The 15,792-nt window shown below is 42.5% G+C and overlaps 2 protein-coding genes across 3 annotated transcripts in view; one reads left to right on the top strand and one right to left on the bottom strand.

Annotated features, from left to right (window-relative positions):
* Positions 1-6,371, bottom strand: part of SPG11 (SPG11 vesicle trafficking associated, spatacsin) — a 27,500-nt gene extending 21,129 nt beyond the window's left edge. The window contains exons 1-7 of one of the 2 annotated variants that reach the window (XM_072148770.1): positions 6,125-6,371; positions 3,795-4,017; positions 2,671-2,852; positions 1,375-1,602; positions 1,098-1,272; positions 919-1,017; positions 63-403 (exon numbers count right to left, since the gene is read on the bottom strand). In XM_072148770.1, the coding sequence (XP_072004871.1) occupies positions 63-403; positions 919-1,017; positions 1,098-1,272; positions 1,375-1,602; positions 2,671-2,852; positions 3,795-3,988 (1,219 nt within the window). In that variant the 5' untranslated portion in view covers positions 3,989-4,017; positions 6,125-6,371. The remainder of the gene's footprint in view (positions 1-62; positions 404-918; positions 1,018-1,097; positions 1,273-1,374; positions 1,603-2,670; positions 2,853-3,794; positions 4,018-6,124) is intronic. The other variant, XM_072148771.1, reaches the window with a different exon arrangement.
* On the top strand, positions 6,238-15,792 carry CIAO2A (cytosolic iron-sulfur assembly component 2A). Its single transcript, XM_072148772.1, has 5 exons — positions 6,238-6,393; positions 7,475-7,639; positions 10,406-10,455; positions 12,560-12,605; positions 15,437-15,792. The coding sequence occupies exons 1-5, from the start codon at positions 6,303-6,305 to the stop codon at positions 15,532-15,534; spliced, it is 450 nt and encodes a 149-aa protein (XP_072004873.1). The 5' UTR covers positions 6,238-6,302; the 3' UTR covers positions 15,535-15,792.

The raw sequence follows: 15,792 nt of genomic DNA, 5'->3' as shown, positions 1-15,792 counted from the left end.
AAAAAATAGCATGAATTATAAAAGAGCAAACTTACTACTGGTAGTACATCTAATAAACTTACCTGTGATCACCAAAGACGCTTCATCATCAGGGCTATAGACACACAAAGCGTTTCCAATAGCATGGTAAGTAACAGACTGTCTATCCAGGTCCCAGTGCACCAGGGTGCCACACGCTTCTTTTTGCAGCACATAGAACAAAGCACTATATGAGGACACGGACCAGATGTGGAGAATTAATGGATCCTCCATGTCACCCTTAACGACTTTTACCCAACCTCCTCCAACTACTGCCCAGTAGAATGGTGCTTCAGAGGAGAAGTTTCTTGACTGTGAGCTAGTAGGAAATTCTGAGAAGATGCTAGTCTTGTTTAGAAGCGATGATAACATGGCATCCCATGACCTAAAAAAAGAATAAGTTAACAGTGAGATCACTGAATGCAAGAAGCCAGAGTGCTGTGCGCTGGCATGTGCCACAAAGATGTATTCATTTACCTAAAATATTATATTACACAATGGAAACCCAGTGGAGCTAAGAAAAATTACTGAAGGAGAGCTAAGTGTCTGAACTGTAGAGACCAATGGCCCCTCACTAATGATGAGAACAGGGGTCCATATCAATGATTTTCTGCTTTTTAAATCTTTATGGGGCTGCAAAAGTAAGCTTGATAACATGAAAGCAAAATCAAGCCTCAGCCACAGCATTTATACTGGGATACAGGGGAAGACATGAAACAAAAATATATAAATATATATTTTGCCCACCCAAGACCTTCGACCCCCCCCACTGGTTATTAAATGGCTTATTACTGATCTCATCTGCTGTCTAACAAGTTACCAATGCTCACTCAAAGTACTAGAACGATTGAAAGCACAAAGTGAAGACTCCCATATAAAACTTTACAGGGTAAAGGTCACCTGTCAATCTGTAGAGAATATTCGGCACTTTCTTTAGACAATGACATCCTTGATTTCTTTTCCTGACGCCATGCCTGTAGCCTCAGTAGAATATTCTCCCTGGACAAGAAGAGCAGTCATTTAATATTATTCCAAATATTTTGTCCCAATATATTCTACCAAACAAAAAAGATTTTTACCTGAGACGTTCCCTTAACCTCAAGGGAAGAAAGCAAGAACTTCTGGAGGACACAACAATCAGATCTAGATCAGGAGATACACGGATACTTGTCAGCGGTTCTGCCTTATCAGTATCATTCCTTATAGGAAGTTCTATCTCAGCCACTTGTGACCCATCTTGGGTGTCAAAAACATCTGAGAGAAAAAGTTAAGGAACCACAACCTCTATGATACAACAGATTATACACAGTTATTACAATTATTTGACGTGAAAGCACAGTTTTACATGAAGGATACAAATAAACCCCAAACTGTCGAGAAGAAAGAGGATTTCATGTCTGAAACATGCATCTGAGATGTTCTCTGTGGTGTCTGGGTCCAGGTCCAGGCAAAAGCAGGACACAAGGCTTGGCTTCTGGTCACTGCTGGTATAGCAGAGATGCACAAAGACACTACTGCTGAGCAAAATGAAGATGTCCTTGTCATGAAGAGACAGGAGGTGAACCGAGGGCAAGGAAGGTATACCTGAGAAAAGCAAAATCATACAGGTTAAGGCTAAATTCACAGTAATGTGTGCCCGCCGTAATGTAGCACGGCGGGCACACGTTGGCGCCGGGGAGAGGGAGGGGATGAGAGGCGCCCCGCCACACTCCCTAGAGAAACATGGGGCACGGCGCCGTATTCCGGGGAAAGATAGGACATGTCTTTCTCCCGGCTACGGACTGGTGCCGCACATGTGCGGCACTGTACCGCTCCATATAGCGGGTTGCGCCCATTGCCGGCCTAGGGTGGGCGTACATACGACGCATATACGTCCCCCAAAGTCCGTGTGTATGAGGGCTAATTAAACTAGTTAAAACATTGGGATTTCAGAAAACTAACAAAGTAGTACTCTTGCCTAGGGGCTGATTGTACAGTTCAGTCATATACAAATGGATAGAGATGAGCTGTAATACTAAATACAAAAAAAGAGGGGCGCTTTGTCTGGAAGAACAATCCATATCCATTCTCTACTCCTGCTTCTATCTTTAGATCAAGGTCCACACATTACAGCAGGTATCCCGCTGCTTTCAACCCTTTACAGCTACGGTGAAATAAATAGACACTATGCGGGACAAATGGATCCATCTTGTGGGTTGTTTTAGCAGGCAGATGAGATTTCGTAAAACCTCTGCTAGTCTACTGGTACTGTACATTGCAGCAGGTAAGCCTAAGGCCTAACCTACTGTTGCTACACCCTATTTGGACCTGGACTTAAAAGGGTTTTCAAGAATATTCGGGGCCTGACCCAAACCAATCTGCTGTTTCAGAAGCTGAAAAGGAGCTTAGTTGCAGTTCCTCTGCATAGCCACTGTATAGTGAACTGAGCCTTTTGCATCTGGATGCATCCACTTTACAAGTTCTGGTGCCGGAAGGCTACCACCATAGCTAATCAGTGCAGGGCCTGACTGTAGGACCCCCACTCATCACATAGGTCATTGGTATGAAAAATCAATGGGGACATCAACAACTGAAATTTTAGCAGAAAACGGTAAACCTGAAAAACTGTTAGAAATCAATGTGCTCTCATTGTTACTGCGGACTCATACTCACAAACATGATTCTCTGCACAGAGCTCTCTCAAGGTGTCCTGATCACAGAGAGAAGTCACAGTCACCTGTGCATCCTCACTACACACGTCATAGACACATATGTCATTGTTCTGACCAAGAGTCAGGAGACGTGGGCTCCGATCCAGCACAGACTCATTACAGGTATCATCTTCCCATAAAAATCTGGGGAAAAAAGTATCACAGGTTATATCTGACAGCATATATATAGCCCAAAGTCAAATTATACCGCTGTACAAATGTGGGGTACACTAGGGTCCATCCATTTTGAGAGGTTTGCAAATGCTATGTGCATCGTAACAGATACATTTTAAGGTGTCATGTGTATGTCAGGGGAAATTATTTATAACCATACATACATTTAACCTAATTTAAAATTTAAATTTTTACAGGTGGTGTATGGAGACTATTGTATCTGGTGTGTAACTACTGTGATGTCTCCCATTCACTGCACCCCCTAATGTGAATCAAGGAGGTGAAATAGAACCCTTACTAAAAGCAGCAGCAACTGTAGGTGTTTGTGATTTTCCCATTGCAGTTTCTCCATCCTATTCCTCCCCCTTCCAACTCCATGGACTTCCATGGGAAGCAACTGTGTACTGATGTTATCAGGAAATCTAGCATCAACATCAAGCATGATAAGCCAGGGACACACACTCATAGAAGATCCAGGTGTCGTGACTGTTGTAATCTACTATTTGTTTTCCATGGCCTCCTTCCTTCTAAAATCAATGTTAAAGCTATGCTAATGGACCGTTACCAGATGCCCTCTGTGCTGTAGGTTAACAGGCTATTAAAGTGTTTCAAGGCCCCCAACCCCCCCCCCCCCCCCCCCCCCCCCCCCCCGGCTGGTTGCTTTATTCTCACAATAGAGCAGCACACACAGTGGAAAGGGAGCAGGGTGAGTCCCTGGTTCAAGGCTGGATTTGGATGGTAGGTTACCTTTAAAGGGAATGATAAATGCAGGGAGGAGTGAGAGGAGCCTGACAAGTGGAGAATGAGCCATTTTTAATCAACTATACAAGTCATAAGCGGTGGATATATGTTGTCAGTATTTCAAGGCCACTGTCCATTTCATATAAAATATCATATCATCTAAGGTCTTACTGAGTGAACGGTCCATCCAGCTGGGTACGAGTGCCACGGACTGTCCCAGAGGTGAAGACATCGAGGCATAGTCTTCCTCCTGGTAGAAGGCTACATAAGGTGAGGTTTTTGAGTCTGGTCAAGGACACCTTCAGCGGCCGCTCAGTCCAGTCTTCTCGAGTTATAGAAGGATCCAGAAGGACACTAAGCTCCATTTTATCACTGAAACTGTAATTTTTTCGGCCTAAAGTTGTAAAAAAAAAAATTTCCAATAAAACTACATTTAAGCCACATGCTTCATGCATATCTTCCTTCTGGATCTGACACCAGTACATAGTATAAATCCTCCTATGGTTATGGCAGAAGAGACCATTTCACATGATAGTTCTAAGAGAAGAATTTCTGTGATGGCGAGTCATATGGGTGGTCCTACAACCAATGCAAACATTTAGAAGAGGAATAATAGAGGAACAGCACAATGTAAGCAGAGTTTTAAGTAGAGATACTGATAAACTGTTACTCCAGAGGGGATACAATTAACCATTAGTAAACGCTTACACATGTTTTTACAGTGCCCAAATCTAAGTATATTTCAGACCTCCTGTGCAGGGTAAAGCAGCTGCTCAGGGTTTTTGACTGCTAGGGATCTGCTTTTTATAACTCATTAGATCCTGTGCACAGTATTAACCATGTAATCCAAATGCTTTCTCTCATCCTATGGCAACCAGATGCTTTGGGACTTCCATGTAGCAATATCCCTTCAGATGACAGTGTTTAACACAATACAATATACTGTAGCAGTATCGCAGAGCATTATGAAGCGATGAAATCTGAGAGTCCCATGGTGGAAACAAAAAAACCTGTCGTCTACAACAAGCTCCAACTACAAGAAGTCCCCGGGTTACGTACAGGATAGGTTCCATAGGTTTGTTCTTAAATTGAATTTGTATGCAAGTCGGAACTGTATATTGTATATATTTGTATATCCAGACAAAAAAAATTTTTTTTGCCCCAGTGACAATTGGAGTTTCTAAATTTTTTGCTGTAATGGGACTATTTTATCAATAAAATCTTACAACAGATCATTGCAGTCTGGGACTATAGTAAAGCATTCAGAGAGCTTCACCAGAGGTCACAGTGGGCAGAGGGGTCTTTAACTAGGAGTCATCTGTAAGTCGGGTGTCCTTAAGTAGGGGACTGCCTGTATACACATTATATGATTGAAGAAAATCCATTATGATAAACCAAGGACACTTCACCATACTGAGCCTGGATCTTTGAGTAAGTGTCCCTGGTTTATCATGTTGGATTATGACGGTAGATTTCCTTTAAATTAAAAAAGTAAGCTACCCAGAAAATGCTAGTTTTTAAATTTTTTAGTGCCTCTACCTGCCAAAAAGCACAATAAAAAGTAGAAGAAAAAAAAAAACAATGTTATCAACGCAAACAACAACTAGTTGTGTAAAACCCAGGCCCATGAACAGCTCAAACACTAAAAAAAATAAAATGTAAAATACAATTTTTCCTTTTTGTAGGAGCCAATTCCCATCTGCATTTTGCAGTTTTGTTGTTTTTTTTTTAAATTGATTGTAGTTTAAACAGATGTCTGGATGGATACATTAATATAAAAGTATCAGCTTTTTAACAGATGAGATCCAAAATGCAGATGGGAGCTGGCCCTAAATAGTGATTTTATCAGAAATACATAGATATTTAGTATCACTGTAATCGGAACAACCCGGAGAGTAAAGATTGTTTTTTCATTCTGCACAGGAAACACTGTAAATGTATCATGTAACAAGCCAATAACAGTGTTAATGTTTAATGTTATTAAGTTAATCAATTGTAATCCATAAGTTACAAGTATGTGAAAATGGAGCCATTAAAATCTATAAATAATCATCAGTCCTAACACGGGCACAATACAGGAAAATAAAAACATTATCATTTTTATTGGGGAAAATTACAAATACTGGCTTGGTCACTAAGGGTGCATTCACACGATCAGGTTTCCAGATGCAGTTTTTGAAGCCAAAAACAAGTGTGGATCGTAGAGGGTAACAATATATTATTGAAAAAAGCAGTTTCTCCTATTTTTCTCACTCCACTCCTGGTTTGCACAATAAAAACTGCATCTGAAACAGCGAAGGTGTGAACGCTCCCTATGGGGATAAACGGCCGGGACGCTATGGATGGGGGAGGGGATACTAAAATCAGGGCCGAAATCTGATTGGTTACAATAAAGATAGGCTCTAGTTTTCCCTTTTCTCTTTGGTACGGATAGCAGGAGGGCACATACCTCTTCTACAGTAACAACCCAACCGTTTACCGGGGGCTTTGTGATCACTTACCTGCCTCAATTCATCCCCGTGATTTCGACCTGTTTACGGCCTACCCACACCTGACCCGGGCGGCGCCATCTTGTCTCGCGATCACGTGACCGCACAGGTCAGGCGGAACGATGACGTCACCGCGGGCCGCTGGTTGGCTCTTAGGTGGCGTGACGTGAGCGGGGTGGGCGGAGTTGGTATGGAGTTGCTCTCCGGGCTGCTGTCAGCTCTCCGCCGCGGATCCAAGGGACGGAACCGGGTCATGGAGGAGCGCGCCCTGGAAGTGTATGGTAACCGGCCCCCGCGCTGCTGCCCCCTATGTGTGCGCTATGAGGGGGGCGGTACTTATACTACGGTCATGTGACCTGATATTACATGACCTCCATGTGATATGACAGTATTATACAGGGTGTGCTGTCTCCTTTAGGGATCATGTATATATATACATATATGTGTATAAAAGCTCCTGTCTTTATGGAAAAGGACCCAGGACCGGAGGACCTCTGCCCTGTCCTGGTGTCCTGTTCTCTTCCTGTTTCCAGGATCATATGACCTGTACTACAACTCCCATCATGCTGCAAGTTATAGTGAAAAAAGACTTATATATTTAAAAACTCTGGAGTTGTGCTGTGTCCCCTCATGGTGGTGCCCGGGTTCATACAGATGTCTTTAGGTGCCATTAATGCCTCAGGTCCACATCTGGCATAGTAGTCCCGACCTTATTGGTGTCAGACCCGTAGTCAGGCCTGGACCTTTGATTGTAATAAGGGAGCAAATAATCACAAGAAGTAAACATTAAATGACTTCTCGCCCTTCAATTCTAGGTTCGGTCCAGGAAATCCCACAAGCACTCAGACCCAACTTACTTGTGGGCGAAAGGCTTTATGGCAGTTAGCACCCATTCAACTCTGCACAGCTGATGTGTACAATTTAGGCAGAAATTAAACAAATACAATATAAAACTCGAAATTTCAGTGGTATGCTCCAAAAACAAGTATAAAGCATGAATTCCCAAATCGCAGTATACTAAAATCTAGGACAGGTGCAATATATACTGTCCTAACTCCCCTCCTCCATGACAGTCCTTGTAGAATTGATGCCTATAAATTGAATCCAAATTTCTCAACATTCTATAGTCCTGTAAGGTGCATGTGTATCCTCTTTTAGTCCAGTATTTAGAGATCCACGATCTAAAATGACGCAGCATTAAATAAAGTACAAACAGAAATATCATGAGCAGGAAATCGGCATCCAGTTGTGAACCAGCTCAAGCAGGGCCGTTGCACAGCACTTGTGGAACTAGCAAACAGATGTTGCCCACCAGTTTTTAAATGCTGTGTTATAAGAATGGTATTCTTCTTGTTTCCGTAGATATAATCCGAAGCATTCGGGATCCGGAGAAGCCAAGCACATTAGAAGACCTGGAGGTTGTGTCAGAGAGCTGTGTGACTGTAGAGGAGCTGGATGATGAATGCTTCTTGGTGATCATCAAGTTCACCCCCACTGTCCCACACTGCTCCCTGGCCACGCTTATTGGTAAGAGGGATACTGGTTGTGTGAAGGAACCCTCCATGAGGATTTAGGACAAGTAACCAACAACCACTGATAAGGATCACAATGATGTCCTTCTATAGTCCAAGAGATTCAGTATTACATAGAAAAAGATCTTGGACTGCTTCATATAAATGAACAGTCACAGGGATGAAAAGAAGGACATCCTAGCGTGACTCTTCTCATCTTCCATTAGACCAAGAAGCTTTAAGGCCCCTTTTACACTTGCATTTTTCACACGGGTGCCTTTGACGTGCAGAACTTGCATTGCATTGTAATCAATGGGCTTTTTCAAAATTGTATTTTTTTCCTCGCACACACTTGTTTTTTTTTTTTAAACACGCATGCTCTACTTTTGCAAGTCACACGCGTGAAAAAGGCACCATACAAGTCTATGGAGACACAAGTGCAATGCGTTTCATGCATCAATTGCCATAGAAAAGATAGAGCTCAGTCCTGAGTCCTTTTCATGTGCGTTATCTGCGCGTGAAAAACACATTTTAATTGAATTGTAAATGCATTGAAAAATGGAGACACTGAACAAACTCTGACTGAAAACTGATTGAACTCTGATGAAAAATGTCAGTTTATCACTGACCCAACCCTGATCAGACGGTTTGCAACGCAAGTGTGAAAGTGGCCTAAGACAAAATTGTCCTTAAAGAGTTTTCCTGCAAAACAAGTTAGGCCCAGGCTGATCGGTGGAGGTCTCGGTGATACAGCCTAATTTGTTTTGTGGGAAAACCCCTTTAAGTTGGTTCTAGACACATATTAGAGTAGTGCATGTCTATTACAGTATACACATAGACCAAAAACGTGACACGTGAGAGCTAGTTGTAAGAAAAATAATTAAATTCAGTATCTGTGTTCCTTATATACAGTCTAGGGCCTCATGTACGCAGACACATGCACACGAACGTTGCTTGAGGCCTGACATTGGTGGTTGAGAACTACTCACCTGCGTATGTCCATAGGAAGTGACCGTCTGCACTGCAAATCCGGGAGTTTGAGTTTTCCGAGATTTAAGTGATTATTATAATTTATAAATTATGAAATGGTAATTTTGGTGGTGTGCCGGAATTGATGAGCTTCCTTGACCTCTGTAGCTTGTCTCTGGCCTCGGTGATGTCACCACTCTTGTGCCTGTGTTCATCGGAGGCTGTGTACATTTTGTAACGTCTCATTTACTTATTCTTCACTAGGTCTACACCTGGTTCTGCTGGTGTTATATGTATATGTCTACAGAGATATGGAAGCATTTACCATGGTCCTTCATGTTAATATTCACTAAGGGTCTGTTCACAGTTACCTGCAGATTTTTTTATCTTTATATCAGCACAACGGATGGTAAAACTGGTGTAAAGATGCTGATATGAAGTTAAAAAAAAACTGTTGGCATTTAATATATATGTGAACAGACCTGATAAGAGTTGCTTTAGTACAGAAAAGGGGTAACTAGCTCCTGTCCTGTGCTGCCCTCTGTGTGTGCGCTATCAGCGGGAGAAGGGTCCTTATACATGACCTCCATATGATATCATGAATAGGTTGTGTTATGTCCTTCAGATTGATATTACTCAGCATTGTACAGATCCTGCTTCTGTGTAACTGGATCCAGACCTGAGCCACTCAGCCGTGTCCTGGTGTCATGTTCTTTTCCTGCTTATTTCAACACTAGTCCAGGATCCTATAACCTGTTAGAGGAACCCGTACTACAACTCTCATAGTGCTGGGTGGTATAACGTCAGTAAGATGTCCTGTGTCTTACACTTGTTAAAGAGTCAGAAATGTTAAAATTTTGAGTTATGCCGTGCGTCTACTCGGGGGTCCTCTGTACGGTGCGCCCTATCACCTGCAGGTAAAGGGGCCATGGCCAGGTAACATCTTTAGGTGCCACTTATGAAAACTGATATTCCTGAAGATGCTGATTTGAGCATTTTGAATTGATGGCATCTAATATATGTAAACAGACCTAAGTTCCACAAGATGACTTCAATAGTCTTCCCACAGTAGACATTTATTAAAATGGAAAAATGTAGATTTAAAGAATGACTGGTAGGATCCCTCTATGCAACAAGGTGGAGCGTGATGGGGTATGTACATCTTCGGCTGCCTACACTTGGAAACGGGCCTGTATGTTAACACGATCTACAGACGTCACACCTTGTACAGAACATATACAGAAATATGATGCAAGGACTCCCCATCAGCTGGACGTACTGCAGTGGCAATTCTGTAAAAGTTAGTATAGTGCCAGCACTGCAGTACTGATGCAAGGACTCCCTTCATGTGCAAGTCCGTGGGATCACGCCAACACACAGGCCTGTTTCCGCAGGCTGCGCAAGATTGTACGAAGGCAGCATTAAAATATTAATTGCAGCAAGTTCAGATGATGATAAATCTGCTGCAGGCTGATTGGTAAAGGTTTACTTTAATTTGGTTTAAAATTCTTTGGCATGTGAAAATACTTGTATATTTTTATTCTTTTTATTTAAAATGCAATACATGAACATTTATGATGTCAGGTTTTTTTTTTTAAGATTATTTTCTCCGGTTTTTCTGATTTTCAAAAAGCAACAAGAACTCAACAAAAGAAAACCTAGTGTGAACACAAACATACATTTATGAATGTTTGTATAATTTTAATATATGTGCCGTAATATGTCGGTTATATACTATACAGGTGTAGTTGTAGGTTTCTCATACTAGTTTTATCTGAATAACAGGAGTTTTTTTGTGTCTCCTGATTTGCAGGTCTGTGTTTGAGAGTAAAGCTGCAGAGGTGCCTTTCTTTTAAGCATAAGGTAAATCATCATTCCTTTCTTACTGGACAATCTGCTATGGGATTTTTCCAAGTGTTTTTCCAAATGATCCTATTGGTTTCTCTGGGAGTTTATAATGCTTGTAGATGGATCATGTCATTTTTCTTTCATTGAGCAGAAATAATCGGCAACAGACAGGGGCATAACTTTAGGGGGTGCAGAGGGTGCGCTCGCAACTGAGCACGAGAGGCTTAGGGGGCCCATAAGATGTCACTTTCCCATATGAACAGCCTAACACTATAAACCCCACATTATAGTCGGGGCCTGGCACAAACTTTGCACTGGGGCCCATCAGCTTCAAGTTACGCCACTGGCAACAGACTAAATGCGAGACGGATTATGAGGCAGATTTTTCTGAAGGAGTACAGTAGTAAGGAACATTATTGTTGGGTCTTGCTATGTATTGTCCCAGTACAGAGGTGCTACCATGTACCTGATGTGCAGAGACCTGCAGCACAACCCTACTACAGTATCACACACTATAGGTGATGCACTCTATAGTACCCTATGTCTTCCTTATCACTATCTCGCCCTCCTCCACACTGTTCACTGTTTCATCTATGTTATCTGTCTTCTTCAGACATGTCCACTGTGTGAATCTATAATGTCATCAGTTTTCCGGCCTCTCTCACCATTGGATTTTGTGTGTATTTTTTGTTTCTCTCTATTCTAAGGGCCATTAAGGCTTGTGTTTGCTTTGAGGTGTTATATTTTTCAGGGGCACCATTTTGGGGTACATTTTAACTTTTGTTGAAGCGTGCAGTCAAACAGCAGATAATCTAAAATAAATTAAAAAAGTCATATCTATTTCACTAATCCACAACCACTCTGCTTCCTGCTTTCTCTAAAAGTTCAAGCTCACTGGCTGTAGTTGGTAACTATCCTTTTGGTTAGCCTCAGTCTAGCTTTCACATCAATGTGCGCTGTTCCTGGGCCTCAGCACAATCCATAGTTGGACAAAACCACGGTATCTCCACACCACAACGTATATGGGGATAGGTTAGGCCTTGAACAGGATAGGTGTTAGGGTTCTGGAGATATAGGTGTGAAGTGTGCTCCCTCCAGCCTCTAAGCTGAAGGCAGAATATAAAAGAAGGTGCAGGAGAATTTCACTTTAACTTTGCAGAAGTACATGCACCCTCTGCATCTGTAGCTAAACCTTTGAAATAGTGATGAAATAATGCTGTACATGTTTATAACATATTTTGGTAAAAGTTACTACTTATTAAAAAAAAATACTTTAATCAGAAAAATGACCAAAAAAAAGATTATTTTTTCACATTTGTAGTCAATTATTGGCAAATTTTATAAAGAAAAAAATATGTAAAGCTTTTCCTAGAGATATCGCCATTTACAAAAAGCGCATAGTAGAATGTCGAAAATTGACCTGGACATTCGGGCACCAACTGACCATTGGTCATGAAGGGGTTAATGATCTGTTTAGACCCCCCAATGCCACTGCTCCCAGTGTAATGTGCAAAGACCACTATAGAAAGTCAAACATATTGGGGGAGATTTATCAGAAGTATTTAAGAGCAAAACAGTTCTAAGGGCTCGTGGCAACCAATCAGAGCTCAGTTTTCATTTTATAAACAGCTGTGTGAAAATAAAAGCTGAGCTCTGATTAGAACAGTTCTGCTCTGTCACTTCTGATAAATCTCCCCCACTGAGTGTAATGATACATATTGTCCGCCAGATGGCAGCACATTGTAATCTTATACTGGTAATACCAGTGACTGCCATCTCTGCGCCCAGAACGTTTAACCTCTTCAATGCTGATGTCTTCAGCACATTGTGCGGCAGAGGAATAAATTACAAATCCTGGTTTCACACACCCACAGTCCTGGCAGGATAGTTTGGACCTCAGGGATATCTGGCAGGTTTTCTGCATTCCTCACTCTTCCAGACACTCTGGTAAAGTCCTGACCTGCACATTTGCAGTGGTTTCTGTGGGAAGTTAGTGTCATATAATCCATTCGCAAACAATGTCCTACATTGTGCCAGACCTGTACCTGCTATTATGTGTTGCTTCTTTGATCCCACTCTCTCCTGCAGTGGGTGAGTTCATGTCCTTCTTCTGTTTCAGCTGGAGATCTATATTTCCGAAGGGACGCACTCGACGGAGGAGGATAGTAAGTTCATGCTCTTTTTTTTTCCAATAAGACAGCTTTCAGTATCTGAGAGATGAGTGTAGGACAAGGGGAGCTTTGTAGGTTTTATAAATGTAAAGTCTATAGCGTTGACCTTATTGACCTTTATTTAATGTGAACCTGTCACCAGGAATGTAATTTTTAGCTGGTGACAGGTTCCCATGGTCTATGCTATCCTATTCTATGCTGATTTTAAAAATGCCTTTGTCAGCATTCTGTATAATTTCATTAGTTTATAAAACTTTATTTCACATTATCTGTCTCCCTGCCAGCAGCGTGTGATGAGTCCTGGGTGGGAAGGGGGGAGGGGAACATCAGCTGCAGCCTGTGTCTCCTCATTCCTGTGCAATGTGCATTGAGCAGACTGGGGAGGGAGGGAAATGGTACGAATTAGAGGAAAAATGCATGAGGAGACTAAGACACAAAAGGCTGTGGCTGCTCTCCCTCATCCACATAGCCCCAGCTCCCACCCCCCATTCCTCCTTCCGCCGCAGGACTCGCCACACACTGCTAGCAGGGAGCCTGGTAATTTGAAATAAAGATTTATAAAGTAATGAAATGATTCAGAATGCTGGCATTGGCTATTGTAACCTGCCACCAGCTAATAATTACATTCCTGGTGACAGGTTTTGCTTTAAATCTTATTTAGAGTTTGAGACCCATTATAACCTAGCCAAAAATAGAGTTGGCTTCCTGGTGGATTATTGATCTATTTACTGTAATATAGAGTACAAGGTGCATGAGGTATAAAGGTAGAAAAACAATTGGAACTAAGCCCGTTGATAGGGATTTGCCCCTGGTCATGTGATGTCACTTTGGTGCACGGCTCGTTATATCACAGAGGGTAATCAGAGCCATGTGATGTAACGGACGGTGCACGCACCTGTATGACTTTACAGTACCAGGGATATAATGATCCGTGCACCTGTGTGACATCACATGACCAGGAATATAATGACCCAAGCACCTGTGTGACATCACATGACCAGGGATTTAACAAGCCAAGCACCTGTGTGACATCACATGACCAGGAATATAATGAGCCGTGCACCTGTATGACATCCCATGACCAGGGATATAATGAGCCGTGCACCTGTATGACATCCCATAACCAGGGATATAATGAACCGAGCACCTGTGTGACATCACATCACATCACCAGGGATGTAATGACCCAAGCACCTGTGTGACATGACATGACCAGGGATATAATGAGCTGTGCACCTGTGTGACATCACATGACCAGGAATATATTGACCCAAGCACCTGTGTGACATCACATGATCAGGGATATAATGAGCTGTGCACCTGTTTGACATCACATGACCAGGGATATGATGAGCCGTACACCAGTGTGACATCACATGACCAGGGATATAATGACCCAAGCACCTGTGTGACATCACATGATCAGGGATATAATGAGCTGTGCACCTGTGTGACATCACATGACCAGGGATATGATGAGCCGTACACCTGTGTGACATCACATGACCAGGGATATAATGAGCCGTACACCTGTGTGACATCACATGACCAGAAATATAATGAGCCGTGCACCTGTGTGACATCACATGATCTGGGATATAATGAGCCGTGCACCTGTGTGACATGACATGGCCAGGGATATAATGAGCCGTACACCTGTGTGACATCACATGACCAGAGATATAATGAACCGTGCACCTGCGTGACATCACATGATGTGGGATATAATGAGCCGTGCACCTGCGTGACATCACATGATGTGGGATATAATGAACCGTGCACCTGCGTGACATCACATGATGTGGGATATAATGAGCCGTGCACCTGCGTGACATCACATGATGTGGGATATAATGAGCCGTGCACCTGCGTGACATCACATGATGTGGGATATAATGAGCCGTGCACCAGTGTGACATCACATGACCAGGGATATAATGAGCTGTGCACCTGTGTGACATCACATGACCAGGGATATAACGTGCCGAGCACCTGTGTGACATCACATGACCAGGGATATTAAAAAAACCAAGCACCTGTGTGACATCACATGACCAGGGATATAAAAAGTCATGCACCTGTGTGACATCACATGACCAGAAATATAATGAGCCGTGCACCTGCGTGACATCACATGATCTGGGATATAATGAGCCGTGCACCTGTGTGACATGACATGGCCAGGGATATAATGAGCCGTACACCTGTGTGACATCACATGACCAGAGATATAATGAACCGTGCACCTGCGTGACATCACATGATGTGGGATATAATGAGCCGTGCACCTGCATGACATCACATGATCTGGGATATAATGAGCCGTGCACCAGTGTGACATCACATGACCAGGGATATAATGAGCTGTGCACCTGTGTGACATCACATGACCAGGGATATAACGAGCCGAGCACATGTGTGACATCACATGACCAGGGATATTAAAAAAACCAAGCACCTGTGTGACATCACATGACCAGGATCACATGATGCTGGAATTTTAATAAATCCGAGAACTACTTTAAGTTAGAGGATAACTTTAGAACTTGGGGCAATCCTCTTAAAAACTCTTTTGGGGGAAATTGATCAGAAGTGTCTGAGAGCAGAACTGTTCTAGTTGCCCATGGAAACCAATCAGAGCTCAGCATTTGTTTTCCCACAGCTGTTTATAAATTGATTGGTTGCCATGGGCAACTGGAACAGTTTTACCTCAGACACTTCTGATAAATCTCCCCCTTTGTCTTTACACTGCCCTATCTGTCACCTGTTGTTAACCTTGTGGTTTTGTAAATTCCTTGTATTAATGACTCCTATTTTATCTCAAGTTAATAAACAGATAAACGATAAGGAACGAGTGTCGGCAGCAATGGAAAACCCAAATCTACGAGAAATAGTGGAGCAGTGTGTAACAGAACCAGATTAGTTCCTGGAGTCCTTGTTGGGAGGCGCACGAAGATGTGGAACAAGGGACATGGACAATGATACCCCATCATGACAATAAGACTGGACATGCAGATTTTGGGCTCCTTCTGGTGTCTGGTGTCTTGTTCTTATAGGACACTTTGTAGTAAGCTGCAGCCTCAGGACATGGACTAGTTAATGTACTAGGGTGTAATATGAGCCATGTATGAGCGGGCAGGAGTCAGTAATAAATCTCTTTTACACTCTTGTTTCTTAATAA

Source organism: Engystomops pustulosus, chromosome 4 (genome assembly GCF_040894005.1).
Source record: "Engystomops pustulosus chromosome 4, aEngPut4.maternal, whole genome shotgun sequence".
Taxonomy (NCBI): Eukaryota; Metazoa; Chordata; class Amphibia; order Anura; family Leptodactylidae; genus Engystomops; species Engystomops pustulosus.
Note: the sequence above shows the minus strand (reverse complement) of the source record. Positions and strands in the feature narration are given on the sequence as shown.